The 17,058-nt window shown below is 44.7% G+C and overlaps 1 protein-coding gene across 2 annotated transcripts in view; it reads left to right on the top strand.

Moving 5' to 3' along the window:
* The first annotated feature begins 2,698 nt into the window (after positions 1 to 2,698).
* Positions 2,699 to 17,058, top strand: part of agrn (agrin) — a 206,628-nt gene continuing 192,268 nt past the window's right edge. For both annotated transcript variants that reach the window (XM_069659364.1, XM_069659363.1), the window contains exons 1-2: positions 2,699 to 4,956; positions 9,937 to 9,975. In XM_069659364.1, coding sequence (XP_069515465.1) covers positions 4,791 to 4,956; positions 9,937 to 9,975 — 205 coding nt within the window. In that variant the 5' untranslated portion in view covers positions 2,699 to 4,790. The remainder of the gene's footprint in view (positions 4,957 to 9,936; positions 9,976 to 17,058) is intronic.

Genomic DNA, 17,058 nt, shown 5'->3' with positions numbered 1-17,058 from the left:
TCATAATTCGGATTCTGTACCGCTCTGAGCCATTGCCAGCAGCAATCAATGTCCTCGCTGGGTTGTTCCCTTCAGAGGGAGGGGCGCAATGCACGCTGGGTGTTGTAGGAATGTAGAATGGGTGAAACCACGAGCTGTTTGTACAACTTTCTCCACAGCAATGGCGCCAATTTAAAATATTATTGCTTCTATCGATTACAGAGAACACCAGCTTTGACTGATAGTGGCTTTTTCCAGGGGCGGACTGCTCCTTTAAGGGGAATTCTGGTATTTTTATATATATATTAGGGTCTAAATGGCTAACACATACAATAAGCATGTGTTGCTCCAGTAAATAGCTGCAGCCTGCAGCTGATAAAGTGCTTTTAGATACAAATCAGTGCTTGCTGGACTCCTCTAATTGCAAGGATAGAAAAAATACAACAGTAGATCATCTGACTCTCTGCCCTGCGGCATAGCAGCTGAAGTGAAGCTTCTATGTGAAATGTAAAGAAGGGACTAATGTGGTAATGATGCAAAAAGTGTTTCTCCCGTTTCTCCTTGATGGTGTTGATTTCTCTTATTAAATCTCAATGCTCACAGAAGCCTTTTCACATTATAATAGAGCATTTTGGAGGAGAAATTGTCATTCAGCAAAGGCAGCAACTGTTTTCTCTTAGCTCAATTAGACCGACGCCAGCCAGCCAGAAGACCGGGATGTGCACTAGGCTGCACACACACACAAACACACACTCTGATTGAAGCATCACTGTCAATCAGTTATTGAACCAGGCAAATTTCTCACCCTCTGCATAAGAACAGCACACACACACACACACACACATATCAACTTTTACTTCTGCCAGACCATTAAACAGGAGAGCAGCCCCTTTGGCTCCTTAATGGAAATTGCCATTTCAAAGCCTTCAGAGAGAGATGTTAACCTTGTGCGATACTTGTGCCATTAAAAATGGATCAAAGCCGCTGAGCTTTGATGTAGACGGAAGATCTTATTTGGGTCGTGCACGGCGGCAGAGCGAGAGAGCCGGGCTGACTCCCCGCCGCCCTCTGCTGGGAGAGTTTGCCATTTTATTCATGCTTGTGATGTCACTGTGTTCTGCACTTGTGTGTGTTGTAATTGCTTTAACCCCTTGCTGCACCCGAAATTCCCCCTCATTTAGACAATAAGCGTGATGATAAAGACAGAGTTTTAGTTAACGGTGAAGAGAAACAAAAGAGAGGCAGCAAATACGACAGCAGCTGTCTCCTTCTTCTGTTCAGTCAGTCCATCAATCAGGGTTTTGTTATGCAATGTGAGAGCTGATGTGGACTGTCTGGGGTACCGTGCCTCGCAAGAGCAGAGGAGGAGGGGGACACCTCTGGGTGGGTGTTGCTGCTGATGTGGGGGTGAACTCTTGACCCTCAGCAGGCAGGCTGAAAAACCTGGCTCCCTCGCATTCGGCTCTCCCCCACACACAGCTCAGCTCAGGCTTGGGAATGAACACTCTGTCCAAAGAAATAAATGACTTTGGGGGCAGCAAGATCACCTACCTGTGTGTGTGTGTGTGTGTGTGTGTACTGTGGTGTAAGTGTGCGTCCAAGTTGTGAAAGCTTCTAGTCTGAGGCCAGGCCGACAAAAAGACAGAAGGAGCCATTTTGCTGTGTGTATGTGCTGTTCTATCCGACAGAAGAGGCAATTGTGTGTGCATTCATGCAATTCCTCTGTGGATGCAGTCACTGAGTGTGTGTGCGCTTGTGCACACCCTCGTGTGAAGCACAAAGTGGGGGGATGAACAGCAGAGATGGAGACACAGATAGAGAGAGTGAAAAAAACATTAATAATTGATGATTGATACTGCCTTGCATCTGCCGCCTTCTGCCATTGAGTTGGTTCAAAGTAGATATTGATGCAGGGTCTGGCTAAAACACAACGTAACCACCCCTTTATCTGACCTCATTATCACATTAGAAGAGCAGTAATGCATTGCTATTGGAAAAATTACATGCTATGGAAGAGATGCAAAAGGTTCCGCCTCAGATCATTTGCCAGATGTGCTGATTATTTAATTTAGCCATATTATTTAACACAAGGGAAAAACAAAATCTAGTTCTTGTTGTCATGAAAGCGAGTCAGAAAAAAAACACATCCAAATGGGATTGTTAATTAATTGCATATTGGCTTGTTAGTGTGGAACGAATGTTGAGGTTTTCAGGCTTATTTCTGCACTGATTTCACATATCGGTCAAAAACAAGTGGGTTAGGCTGTTTGGAGACGCTCGATACGTGATTGACTTTTATGTATTTAAGTTTTTCTTTCTCCCTCCCTCCCGAGGCCTATTTTCCCTCAGTTTGCCTCATTAAATCTTTGTGGAAATTCTCCAGCTCTCGTGGAAGAGACTTTCTTTTGATTAGGCTATAAACAAATGGAGGAGTTGGTTGACATCTCCCAAGACTGTGGCCCTCTTTTGTTTTGCTGCTGCACTGTTGCTGCCCCCCCCCCCCCCCCCCCCCGCTCTGACAGGACTCGAGTACTATTCCCCAAAGCCTTTATTCTCGATCGTTTTCTTTTTTTTCCCTCACCCAACTCCAACCCCTCCTCCCCTCTGCCTTTGTTAAAGACGGCCCCTCAACCACTCCCCCCTCCTCGCTCTCTCTCTCTTGCACTATCTCGCTCGCTCTCTCATTATGCGCTCATCCGTTCCGCTGGCTGAGGGCTGAGAGAGGAGCGCTCAGGAGGAGAGTGTTTGGGAAACCAGCGACACGCCGCTGCTGTTTTCTCCCCCCCCAAAAAAAACAAGTGTCAGGAGCTGCTTTTCCTTTTGCCAGCTGTACTCCTCATTCCCGTTTACTTCCTCTCTCTCTCTCTCTCTCTGTATACCTTGTCTGTCCGATGACTTCTCTCATTGACTCACTCCAACCCTGCTACAGCTGGCTGACTGAGTGCGCTGACACTGGGACCACTACCTGCTGCCTGGGGATTAAGCGCGCTATGAATACCCGGAGTCTAATTTGTTGTTTTGGCTGCCAGTGAATGTTGGATCCCCACAGAGGAAGAGCTGGTGCATAAATCCTTGCGGCCAGGAAACCAGGAGCGCTTCTGGACTAAGACAACGTGGTGAAAAGAGGGACTGGATGCTCGGGGAAGCATATAAAAGACAAACCAGAGAAAGAAAGAAAAGACTGGACAAGTTCTGTCCTGAAAGGCAGAAATAGAAGAGGCTAAATCAACCTAAATGTTACGAGGATCAGGGCGCAATGAGAACCCTTTCCTCTCATTATGTGGTTGGAGTTCTCTGCAAGGGTGCTGACACGAGGGATGAAAGCCCAACAAATCTCCGCCTCGAGCTTCTTGGTTGATTTGTGATCACCCACGGGCTTTTCTCGCTTTCTCTCCGTGAGTTTATTCTTTTAGAGTCTCTGTATTTTCCTGCTCATCCATAGCTACTTTGGAGAGAAGACGGCTGCGAGCTGACAGGTCGAGTGGGGATTGCGATCGTTCCCCTCTCCAACTTTTTCCCCCTGTGCCGCCACTTCCTCTGACCTGCTTTCAGCACCAGCGCACCAGCAGGGTGGGGGGCAGATGCTTACCCACTCCATGACACTGGCCGGGAATAAAGGTTATTGAACCGAGGAGGAGTGGCAGGCACGCAGGAGAGAAGGGGAGGAAAAACCAACCTTCTCCGCATACCCGGGAGCATATGGTTTAGCGAGGGGCCGCCAGCTGCTTTCCGGCCATCAGGCTAATCACGCTACAGCAGATACAAGTTGCTCTAGTGACGGTGTCAGGTTTGGACGGATCTTTCGTGCCGTGGTCGTATATCACTTCACTGTGACAGTAGCTCATAAACCAAAAGCGCCAGTCCAGTGGATACAATGAGGCAGTTGTGTTGAGTTAGAGGTGCGTCCGGCTAATCATTGCTCAGGAGAGCAGCTAATCCCTGTTGCCCCGAAAAGCAAAAGCAACAGGGAAGCTAAAAAAGATGCTCGGCTGTCTACTCTTTCGGAAATACTTGTGACACGTGTTGTCGGTGAGCACCAGACCTTGACTTGGATTGGAGAGGCTTTTGACAAGGAAAGGAGGAGGGATTTCTTTAGGAGTCTGCATCCCCCGACCCCTTCCACATCCATCTAATTACCAACCAGGGTCACTGGGACGAAAGGAGATCATTCCGCTTGTGGATTTACTCACGCTCTGCTTGGAAGTTTTCCGTGTGGATATTTGACTGTCCGAAACACCCACAACCGAACGCGCACATTTTTGGCTTAAGTGCATCTCACACACATACATGCCAAAAGCGCACCAACACACATTTACAAACGCATTATCACCACCCACTTAAATCCACACACATGTTTGCACTGTAAGTATAAACCATTTCACAACACACACACTCGCACATTGAAAGCCCATTACTTTATCTTTTTCCCAGCGGGCACAGCAGAATGGAGGTTGTGTGGACAGGTGGGGGGCTGTAGTAGTCCAACATCCCTGTCCCCCTGTCTGTCCTCTTTCACCAAATGGATGTTATTACCTCGAAACATGTGTTGCTTGGAAACCACTGAAAGCGTCCTGCAGCGATTTTCTGAAAGAAACAGTCACCGGGTCCCCGCCGCGGTGCACGGCTGGAACCACAGCTGAAACACCGTCCCATTACACATCTTTCTTACCCTTTACTTTGTTTTCATCTTCATCGCCTGCCCTCACCCCACCGCCATCATTTTTGCCAACGGGTCTTTGGGCAGCGCTCGCCGCCCTCCGCGGCCCATCATCTCCTCCACCCTGGAGGGGAGGGGGTCGTTGGAGTGGAGCATGAGCGGGTGCCACTATCCCTCGCCAACGCCACCGGAGCAGGAGCGAAGGTACCAGCACAAGGTGTCTCTGGTGGTGCGCTACTTCATGATCCCTTGCAACATCTGTCTGATCCTGCTGGCCACGTCGACACTGGGCTTCGCGGTGCTCCTGTTCCTCAACAACTGTACGTTGGTCCAACAGAAACACAACTTTACTTCAGTGCAACTTGTATTCTCTTCTATTGCACTTTAATTGCACCCAAAAGAATTAATCCACATTCGGCCACAGAATGCTTTTCATAAACCCCAATTAAAAGTATCCTGCGAGTGTTTGAGACAGAATTTAGCTGGAAAACAGTCTTTTGCGTTTTAAATTCCACGTTTTTTTTCATTAAATAACCTCCCTGAAACCTAGCTCACTTTTCCTCTTATGTCAGCCTTATCTGCACTTTAAGTACGGACATCAAGACAGCTAAAGTCAAAGCCCCTCCCTTCGGTTGATTTTTAGTCTGCAGTCTTGCTAAATTGCATCATATCTCGTCTCCAAAGACTTGGCATTTACTTTGAACTGCGGGATGAAGTATTAAATGGGGATTAAATGCCTTTGGAGGATGAAAATTTGTCTTTTGGCCTTGAACGCCCCGACCCCTCCCGTCATTTGCTCCCACAGCATTATTTTTTGTGCCACTCTATATTGAAAGCAAAGTGGCTCATCAGGAGGCAGAAGCATGAAGTTTGTGAGCCTTTGTTAGTGGTGACAGTTTTGCTGGTGGGCATCCCAGTATTACCTTAGACAAAGATTTTTCTCACGGCAGTTTTGACAAGAGAGGTTTGTCTTCTGTCAAAGCACATAATGGGCGGAATTAGATTTTTTTCAATATGTTAATTTCCGTATGAAAGAGCTTAATTTCTACTGGTACTCATTGAGATGTGATACTCAGCCCCACTCATGACAGATTTAGCCCTAAAGGGGAAATAGTTTGCCATTACAACGCGACTGAAGCAAGACATTCACCTGTCACCTTAGCACATGATTCAACCTTGTTTTTTGCATCACCAGCAGCTCACCTTCAGGTGTTGCCCTCTAACATTTTCCTGCCTGTCTTAGCACGGACTTATTTATTCCTCTCACATTCTCACAGACTTGCGTAAGTCTATTCCTGAGTGGCTTGCCAGTTTAGTCTGTGTTAAAGGTGACATTCCTCTTAATTCTGCAAAGTGGGCTTTGCAAGACTTGTGCCACATAATCTCTTAGGAGGGCGTAATAATAAGTGAGAAAGTAAGTAAATAAACTGTCTTAGCAGTTATTTTCATGCTGCCAAGTCCAAGTGGAAATGGAATTTCTGCAGAGGCTTTGTAAATGCTCTTATACATGGTTATTGTTCCATTTTCTCTGACTTTCTCTCAGTCTGTTATCAGGCTGGTGACATTTCAAGCATGTACAAGGCAAAGTACCCTTAGCCTCGAGCATGCGACTGCATTAGATGCACCTCTTTGCATTTGTTGAAAAAGGTCTCTACTTCTTTTTTAAGGTTTGTGTCTTTCTATCATATTTGTCAGTCTTTCCTTGTCACTCTAATTAGAGGATGTAGGCGACCAGGCGGAGGATGGTTCATTTGTAACCTCGCCTTGTTACCCAATCAATTCCAGCCAGACAGATTCTATTAGATTTAATACAAACTCCGTTAAAGTGGGCCAATCTTCACCTCTCAGATGGCCGAGTGAAAAGAAATGTGCGCTGGAGAAATTGATGAAGTGAGAAGGGGCTCTATTATGCTGCCAAGAGCCCTCGCCATGCGGCCACAAGGACAGCTGGATGGGATAGTGATAGTGCTGCTAGTGGTGACGTGTTAGTGTGTGTGTGTGTGTGTGGTGGGAGGAGGGGTGTTGGAGGAATCGTGCAACCTCAGATTCGCAATTTCTATTGTCACCATATGGGATGAAGCATGCCTACACACACACACACATACACACTGAGTTTGTAACCCCCCCCCGCCTGCAAACGGAGCCCACACAGGCACACGCTTGCTTTATCATTCTGTACGACGATACATCAGCCACACCAAAGGGGGAAAGTGACACACATACACTCGCACAGCTCTTCCCGTACATGGCTAAATGTCACAGTCAGACACGTATTGATTTGCTGAAGATATTGCGTGAATGATGGCGATGTTGTGACATTCACACAGGCACGTGGAATCACGCAGGCTTTGCCAGGTGCACAGGGAGATGGGAAGAGCTGATATGTTTATGGAAAGACCTTATCTTGTCCTTTGGCTATGGAAATGTGAAGAAATCATTTAGCTTCTCTCGGCGTCTCGGCTCGCTCTGTGCGGCACCTTCTCTGTCAGGCTCTCTTCGATTCGCCTTAATTTGATAATACGACTGTATGTGTGTTTGTGTGTTCGCACATGCTTCTGCCTGAGTGGACTATTTTGGTGTACGCTCTAAACAAAAGTCAGATATTTTCCTCATGCCGATTTCTACTCCTCTCTTTTTACACGTTTTCTTGAAGTCCCCCCAGATGGAAATCAGTTACCGTCGTGACTGACTGGGAAACAGCTTCAGTAGACACTTCATTATTCACCTCTAGCACCAGCCTCGCCTCTCCTCTCCCCTCTCCTCATTTTTCTCTCTCGCACGCTCTCTCTCTTCCTCCCCCGAAGCCCCGGCTGTTGACAAGCAATTTTAAGTGAGCCTAAATTTAAAACTCAGCTGTGTCTCGGGACGCTGACGGCTAACGCAGAAGTCCTGAGAAAGGCTTCTGCGCTGTGGTTGACGAGGGCCTCGGAAAAAAAATGAGTTAGCCGGGTAATTGATGTGATGTGTTTTATCTTCCTCATTATCCCTCCCAGCACAGAGACATCGCAGAGACGGCTGGTCTGCTGCACATCGGCTGTGAATGTGTGTGTTGGTGTGTTTGTTCAGTACAGGCAGCTCTGACAACTCACTGGGGCTCTGCTTAGTGAGTCAGACAGCCAAGTTGAGTGCAGGAGCGCAGATGGTGGTTTGGTTGGGTTGTGCTCGGTACTCCAGTGCCCTGGTGCACTGTGACCGGGGTATCGTCATGGCATTTGAGAAACGCACCACGTTTGTAGAAGGATGTCCATTTAATAAAACTCACCTGGTAAATGATAAGAATACATCAAATTCATCGTTTTGGATGATTGCTTCTGTTATCGTTATAGTGATAGTATTATTTTGTATGAAATAGTTGCAGTTCATCTGGTGGATCCGACTCTGTGTTGTGTTGTAAACAAGCTCTTACTTGTTTTTCAGCCATTTTTATCCAACCAGCAGCTGAAAACCATTAACAGTGTTTTTCTCTCACACCAGCTAATGGAAGTGCACCTAATGCAGTGTACACAACAACAGCTTGCCATACTTCCTCCCTCAGTGTGTAACTCTTAGGGAAGATGTCTGACGTTAACATTATACGCAACAACTTATTAACAATATTTTATAAAAACATATTTGAAGGGTGGTATTATGCTAATTCCAAACTTGATATTTTTTACTCTGTGATACCTGTGGAGTAGCTTAGCATTATTTACAGTTAAAACAAACCTCTCTTGCTCTGTGCAGGCCCTCATCCAGCCTCTGCCTGAAACGACTCAGTCAGTTTGTCCCTTTAAGAAACCCCGCCCCTCCCCACTTTCTTCTGATTGGCCAGCTCTCCGAAACTGGCTGAGGCTGCACTTTGTGATGTCACAAAGTGCAGCGTGTAGAAGAAAACGTGTGAAACTTTTACCTACAGATTTGAAACTTCACCCACATTTAGTCTGCACATCCAACATTGTAACATTATATATGTCTTAAAATGTGAAACAGCATAATACCCCCTCTTTAAAACGTATATATAAAACAAGCTGGTGCAAATGCTAACCTGCCTCCTTCAAAATAAAAGTCTTCTTCAATCCACATACATTTTTTTCCATATGTACAGTTCCCTCTTCATAATATAGTACGTCTGCACGACGTGGGGGAAGATGTGTTTTCCTTTCCTACCAGATGTCAGTCTTCTTACTTTGTTTATAGCTTTGCATCATTCATTGCATGTGTCTGTGGTGTCTGCATTCTCTTTGCATAATTGCCAAGCTAACCAACAGGCAGATATCCCACTTCATGTCTCTGTTGAGTGCTGCGATGATTAGTTGTTTAATTAATCAGCCTACCAACAGAAAATTAATCTCCCAGAATATGAATAGGGGATCAGCACAAGCAAATAAATGGCAAAGTTTTCCAGTTCCAGCTTCTCAATTGTCAAAGTTTGTTGCTTTAATCTGCCTTTTTTCTTGTAAATTATATATTTTTGTTTGTCGGACAATACAAGCAATTTCAAGACACCCCCTAAGGCTCTGAGTAGTTCCAGTCTTACTATTTTTTGGCATTTAGCCTAAGAAATAATCATAAGATTAATCAACAGCAGAAATATTTTAGTTGAAGCCTTAATTATTTTTTTTATGACGACAATATGCCCTATTTCCCTGCTAAATGTGGTCTTCATCCACCTCCATTTACATTGCTTTGTGAAGAATGACCTAATTTCCAAGCGTCAAGGTGTCAAATCTGCAAAGGACTCGGGTTTCATGAGCGTTTCCCCTGAGTGTTACACCATACTCAGTCATTTGACACTACAGGTCTTGTTTTATGGTTCCCACAAGACAACAAGCCTTATATCACCGTCTGCTGGGTGTCGACCTGGAGACCAGCATGATGTCATTTGATATATTATGAGGGGGGAAAGAGACTGATTTGTTCTGCATGTGGTTGCTGGGGGTGGGGGTGGGGGAGGGGATGGAGTAAGCTGTTGTGAAATCTTCTTATCTCACACTTTTTAACTGAAAACAAAAAAGCAGCCCCCCCCTTCCCCCTTTCGATTCTCGTGTTTTAAAACTCACGCTGTGCGGTTTGGGATGAAGAGACCATAAAAACAACAATGGTGCTGCTATTGCTAACATGCACTCCTGTCGATTAGCTCAGCTGGGTTCCTGCAGGGCCCAGTCGCTACATCGGGAGGTGTTAGATTGAAAAACCATGCCTGTAGTCAGAATGTGTCTCTTCTTTTTTTTGTAGTAACTCAATTACTTGGCTTTTTACCCGTGGGAGGTCTGACTCCCCCAAAACTAAAAACCTATTTCTCTCTCTTTTATCTCTTTCAGACAAACCTCATCACTTCACACCGGCTCAGCCTCCTGATGGTAAGTCCTCTGTGCTTTCCTCTCTGTTCGCCTTCGTTGGCCGCTGGTGTTTTTTTAGGGGGGTGTACCTGCTCTTAATGACCTTGGACAGCAGATCCCTGCCTTTGAAGTGGGCAGCCGTCTGTGCGCCGGGGCAGATTTGGCTGCTCCGCTTTTTGTTTCCACGCTGTTGGTATTGCAGGCACGTGGCCCAGGTCTGCTCAGGGCTTTGATGTGAGAAGGATCTTTTGATGACTTGATTTGATCTGCTCCGCACTGCTAGTTGGGCTGATGTTCAATATCTGTAACCACAGCAGCATTCACATCCGTCTGATAGGGTCTAATAGGATAATAACCCTCCCTTCTCTATGCTACATTACCTGAGTGCCTTTTCTATAAAAAAAAACCCGACAGACTGATGGCAGTAAGAATGAATCACACCCTATGTTTACTATAACATCTGTGTGAAAAAAAACAGAATTATTTACATGTAATTTAATATAATTGCATGGATAAACAAAGAAATGTATTTTTCTTGTTGTGTGGGGTTGTATGAGGGTTCAGGGTTTTTACATATCCATCTCTAAAGAGCAGACATGCTTGCATCTGAAAAGGGAGAAGTAAGCTAGGCTCATGTTACCTGCTGGTGAGCATTGACTCAGGCAAGACGGCGCAACGTTAGCTTTATTTGAAACCCAGTCAATTAGATTTTATATTCAGTGTCTGTGGGTTAAATGTATTACAGCAGGTCATTTAATTAGTCCGGTTCATGCTGGTAATGCTGAAGTGCTGAGATGTTTCTTAAGAGGTTACAGCCTGTGGTGAGATGACGCCATTGGGTAGAACATTATCAAAGCATCAAAGTAGCCTACACGCTGTTAGCACAGCGGATAATGGGGCGGCTGTGGCTCAGTGGTAGAGTCGGTCGTCTCAATCGGAAGGTTGGTGGTTCAATCCCTGACTGCTACAGTCCACATGTCGAAGTGTCCTCGGGCAAGACACTGAACCCCAAATTGCCCTCGAAGGGGTATGAATGTGCATCGATCCTGATTGGAAATTGGCATACCTTTGCCATCAGTGAAAGTGTGAAAGTGACATGTATTGTAAGAGTGCTTTGAGTGGTCGGAAGACGAGCAAAGTCCAATCCATTTACCATTAACCATACATCACATAGGTCAGACCACTGTGTTTAACTTGGTGCATGTAGACAGTACAGTTTAAGCTAAAAAGAACAACAGAAAAATTAACATGTTTGCCAATTTTACATCGAGGTTTCTCCGACTGTATGCTTATCTCTGCCAGTACTCGACTAAGAGATGACTGTTGTTGTTAGCGCAACGTAGCAGTGATTTGTTCTGTAGTTTCTGTCGTAACAGAATCACAGACAGAATTTAAAAAATGTAAAAATCTGCTTTCTTAGAGCCCATTTTTAGCTTTTGCCTTTCCTCCTCAATGCTATCCGTAAATGTCCCAGAGGAAATATCTGTGTTACCAACTAGCTAGCTAGCTAGCTAATATTGCTAGGTAATGGTAGCTTTGATAGTCGCACATGTGTCGAGTGTTCAGGGTCACTCTAAGCACAATGAGGGTAAAGAAAACTGATTCCCGGCTCATCTTTTGCCATTAGCATTTGTGTTTTAACCAGCAGATAATATTAGTGAGCTCTCCATCCAATATATTCAAGTTTCCAACTGAGTCGCCTCACTGTAACGATCCCAAGCATCTTAAAAATACATTAAAACATTCCTACTAACCTAGGCCCGGCAGGCAGCTGGGTTTGCAGTACACTGCTGGAACCCTGGGGTCTGTAGGCCAGGGCCGCAGAGCAGCTCCATCATCCCACCTTGTTATTCACATGTCCTCGTCACGTCCCACACATATAAATCTCTGCCGTGGCTCCGTCATTGTTTCAGTGTTGTCGAGCCCACTAGCATGAGCTGTTAATTAAAAGAAGCAACAATTTATTTCCAAAACGGTGCATCTCTGCGAGCTTTAATTGGAGGAAAACAGCTGGTTTTCAAGCTGCTATCATGAATATTTATCGGAGGCAGCACAGTGAGACGGTGTTTGATAGACTTTGGTGTTGTGTCTTTTTTACTGCTCTGACATACAGCTCGGGATGGACTCCTACTAGTTCTGGAGGTGTTCTGTCATCTTGCTTGTGTTCCAGCTACAAAGCCAGAGGTTTAAAGTAAGAAAGCACACAGAGAAAATGTTTCTAATGATCCGCGCCGGCCAGCTGATGCCGGGGACAAAAGGCCACAGTGGGGGCTTGCCGAATCTGTTTCTGATAATTGCTCAATCACTCGCCCCATAGGCCAGCTTGTTTGGAAAAGCGCTTTGCGAAAGATGTCAGCATAAAAAATGTATAAAATTAGAGGTGGTTTATGATGAATGTGTTTGTCTGGTGGAGTCGGGACAATAGGCTGTTCCCTGTCAATGTAAAATGGCTTCAACAAATAATTGAGCTTGATTGGAGCATTTCTCAACTCACCCTCACCTCAACACCTGAGGGGCGTACGACATGTCTATTTTTTTCTCTTTTGTGCCTCATATCCCCCCAAACACTGGAGATTCAATTGCAGCCGGCACAGTTTACAGCGGCTATTTATTTTTGTTTTAATGAAAGATGAAATTGCTTGACAAATGATTATATCTCACAGAGCGGTCTCTATTTGTCTGTTTTCAAAGCAAATATTGCCATAAAATGTGGCTCTCCGCTGGGAAAATGAGAAACAGTATGCGGGCAGTGAAGCAGACCATTCCTGTCTTCCATTGAATTTTCCCCTACAAAAGAAAAAACGGCCTGCTTATCGATTGAGCCACTCATTTCCCATGTATTAAAGTTTTTGCTGTCTGAGGGCACAGTTTGTTTCTGCACTAGTCAACCGTTTAAAAGCTGCTGCTAGCCTTTAATTACATTTCCAATAGTTCTGTAGGCTCTCCATCAGCAGTCTATGCTGTTTTAATTTGCCAAGCAAAACAAAAGGCACAGTACCCCAATCAGTGGGGTAAGCCTGCCCTGTGGGACGCAGTTTCTGCGGGTCATTTAATGCTGGAAAGATTAGTGGGACAATTAGGCTTGGCCCAAATAAGACAGTAGACCACTTTTTGGAGACACGTGGTTGTAGCAGTGGTGGAGGGTTGATTTAGATGGTGCTTCAGACCAGAAGAGGGCTAATATAGCTCTGCCATTTGTCAAATCTGCTCAAAAGAGCATCAGGCTTGTTCTGCCGAACCTGTCCTCAGTTGCCAAGGACGCTCTGCTCCCCGGTACTTCATTACAGGAAATCACAGACAAGATACCAAGGAGTCTGCATATTTAAACAGCCCAATTTGTGTCTGAACTGCAGCTGATGAGATGTCCTTATTAACGTGAGGAGATTCTGCTGAAAGTAAAGGAATTTGTTCAGCAAATTAGAGTGAGGGAATCTTGGGACTCGCTGGGGGAAAAATGCAGGTTCGGCACAACATAAGCAGAGCTCTTAGATGATATTTATGGTGCGCTGCACCCGCAAATAGCTGACGAATCCTCCCCAATGAACGGCCTATAATCACCAGTCAAAAAGTGACAAAAGTCACAAAGCAGCCTTTAATTAGGCTCGTTCTTTGAAAGCTCAAAGCAGCAGTTGCTTGGCTCAGGCCACACTCATTATTGCCTGTCGTCTCCTGATAATAAGACAGTTGTTGCGTGTTGGCCAAAGCTAGAAAGCCCAGAGAATTTGCAGCTTGAGGGATTAGTATTGGACTTTGGTCGACTCTGAGAAATGCTTGATGAATGAGGCGCTTGGCCCCCAGTTGTCAGTGTCTACATCAAGACAAAACACTGAACATGTTTGTCCCCTGTTGAAGGACACAGGAAGGACGCAGTGCTAACATCGAGATCTTTGTGTGTTAAATGTGGCATTTTTTATTAGAGATGTAGTCCTTAGCTGGGTATTGGATTCATGGCGGATGTAGTTGTAATTGAACAGGAATTAAAAAAAAAAAGATTGTATTGCTTGAATTCTGTCTCAAGGTCTTCAGCTGAGAAAAAAGTCAGATTGGAATGGCTCCCTGGAGGAATCATTCATTTCATCCCGTAACAACCTAAAGTGACTAAACACTGGCCACAAAAGGCCCAAAATAGGCTCAAGAGACTCTGGAGAAAAAGAAGTGTAATAGAGAAAGAGCGTCAAACAGTTCAGAGGTCCTCTGCGACTGTAGCTGTCTCCAGCACAACCTGCCTGGCAGGAGCTCATTCGCTGTGAATCCTTCAATTTCACATTTGTCACTGACAGCGCTCCCCAGAGGATGCTTCTAACTGACACACAAAATAAACTCCTGGACTGAAATGTGATTTGATCTGGGAAACCTTAAAAAAAAGTGCCAGCGGGCTCGCTTCCCCTTTAACAACACTTTCTCTTCCTAAAGAACTGACATAACTCTCTGTCAGCTCAGGCAGAGTACAGTAACTAAGCGCTGCACAACCATTACATCCTCAGATAGAGGACACACACACACACACACATTTATACAAACACAAACTGTCCTGTAATTTATTCTGCCGGAGCCTTTCCTTGTGTTCTTGACAGTAAGCCCGACTCGGAGAGAGGCAGAATTAATTATGACTCCTCGGCCTATCTTAATTAAATCATTTCACATCATAGATTTCGCACAACAGAGGCGAAATATCTACCTCATCTTTTAGCCGGGGCGGGGGGTACTGGTTGAGAATGTCTCGCATCAAGATATCAAAGGTACACTGTAAAATTGCCTCTCCAGGATTAGGATTTCACAGCAGAGTTGTCATGTCCGGCTTTTTACAGAGAGCAGCTTGTTAGCAAGCTATTGTGGAGGCTGGCGGAGGGGAAAGAGGAGGGGAGCAGCTGAGGCAGCCTTGACTTTATCAACGGAAAAGTTTGTTGCCCTTTGAAAGTACACAGAGCTCCAAATGAACTCCGGATCTTCACCTCGGTCGGGGTAGCCTGTCTCGTTTTGTGTCTGTTTACTCAGCACATGCTTACGTGAGCGTCTGAAGAGCTTAGTCAGTAGCATTTTTTCATAAGCAAAGGTGAGAGGCAAAGGAATTAGCCAAGTCCCATCAGCCCCTGCGTCTAACGGCTCGTCTTTGACAGCGCTCTCACTGAGGCTCGCCTCGCCGCAGCTTACCCAGTATTGATCTAACAAGGCGGGTTAGAAGCAGCACTCCAAAGAGAGGCAAACAAAAATACCATCCACAAAGGTGAGAACTGAGTGTGCCGGAGGTGTTAAGTGCAACACGATTTGCTTTTTATTCCCAATGACATGAAGTAATTATTAGCACCGTTTGCAATGTAGGTTTGCTTTGATACCTCCCCACGGCGATGCAGCAACCCCCCGCCGAGTGTTGCTGCAGGTTATCCCAGGACCTCGGACCTTGTAAGGATCAGCAGGTCTTTGATGTGGACGGACAGCACACGGAGCTATCTGTGCCTGTGATCTGGAAGCTGTCAGCCGCGCTCCCTGATAGTCATGTCTGATTTGTTGGCATTAAGCATCTCAGTTTTATAAAAGCTGCAGAGAGGTGTGATCTCTGATTCGTATCGATTAAATTAAGCCTTTAAACACCCTCCTGTTGTCAGCAGGACAAATTAGCAAAATTGCCAAAATGTACAACTCTCCCCCCTTGCTTACTGTTGCTACATTTATCAAGCTATTTGTTCTCTCAAGTCACATATCACATTAACAATAATAACTTAACAGATTTACCATTTAAAATTGTTAGTTATGTTTGAAACAATTAGTCCTACATTTTAGACAGAGGTATATAAAACCAGGCAGCTCATTTCTAGCCAGAAAATGTCTTTTTTTTGGCCAACTTTAGTGACTATTTATTTGTTGTAATGTTAGCTACTTTGCTAATTAAGCTAACGTTAGCTGATTAAAATGCAGACTGGATGTGTTTTTTTTTTACTGTAACCAGTTGACTTGTTTATGGGATAATTGTCCAAAGGGGTCTCAAATATTATTTTGATGGCAACACACATAGTAGGTAAATGCTGAAAGACTAAAAGATGCTAAAGCTAAATGTGCCCTAGCTAAACAAGCATTCCCATCGGCTGATGAGCTCTACAGAAGACATAAAAAAAATCTCTGTTCTTTTATTACGTTATAGAGTTATGTTCCTACTATTAGGAGTTAATCTAACATAACACTTCATTTCCCTTTAGCTTGTACTTGTACATTTATAATGCTACAAAAAAGTGTGCTTATTGTATGTATGGAGTGCTAGACTGAGACTGCCCAAACCCAAACAGAGCTTCTAATGTTAGCCGAAACCACGACCAGCTTTTACACAGCAGAAAAATCCTGACAAAGTGAACTTGCAAGTCCTGACCCGAGCTTTAAGGACATTGTGACCCAAAAAATTAATCTTATTTCCTGTTGTAAACTATTAGCTGGTTGTTAATGGAAGCAATGTTTGTTAGCTATAACTAGTAAGCTAGTTAGCTAGATATGCTAACAATAGCAGCGTATGTCCCTTTTTGATCCTCAAACACACACGGCTCCATTTTGTGGAGAAACATGAATTTTTACTGACCTGCTGTTCCTCGTGGAAGTTGGACAGTTGCTGTTGGTGTTTTTTGAGGGGTAAACTGCATGTATATTTATATTTATGTGTTTGTTAGAACAGCCTGAAATACATATTTCACTCCTAAAGCCAGCTAATATTTTGCCTACTTAATTTCTCAGTGAATTCATCCAAACTGAACGAGTAATTTCCTTCGTCTTGCTGGCAGAACAAGATTTAGAAAGGCTGAAAATAAAACAAATTTCCAGTATGTCAAGTCTCCATAATGAAATGGAAAGAATGGCATTAGCGGGATAAACAAAACCCCACTGACAGTAAGAATCCCTGCAAGCCAATTAACAGATTCTTGCTGCTTATCAAAGCCCGGACTGCCGAGCGGAGCGATGCAGATGGGGGTTTGAAAGCTCACCCCTCCTTAGCATCTTGTCAAATATCGGAAGCAATTAGCATGCAGAATATCTCTTTAAACGAGGTCTTTATGTTCTTCGAATGTTGACGGCAGCCATTGGGCACCAGTGAAAAGCAGCGTCCCATTAACACAGCGGCAAGTT

This window comes from Semicossyphus pulcher, unplaced genomic scaffold (assembly GCF_022749685.1).
Source record: "Semicossyphus pulcher isolate SPU_LCO1_2020_fin unplaced genomic scaffold, fSemPul1.0.p SCAF_13, whole genome shotgun sequence".
NCBI classification, from domain to species: Eukaryota; Metazoa; Chordata; class Actinopteri; order Labriformes; family Labridae; genus Semicossyphus; species Semicossyphus pulcher.
Note: the sequence above shows the minus strand (reverse complement) of the source record. Positions and strands in the feature narration are given on the sequence as shown.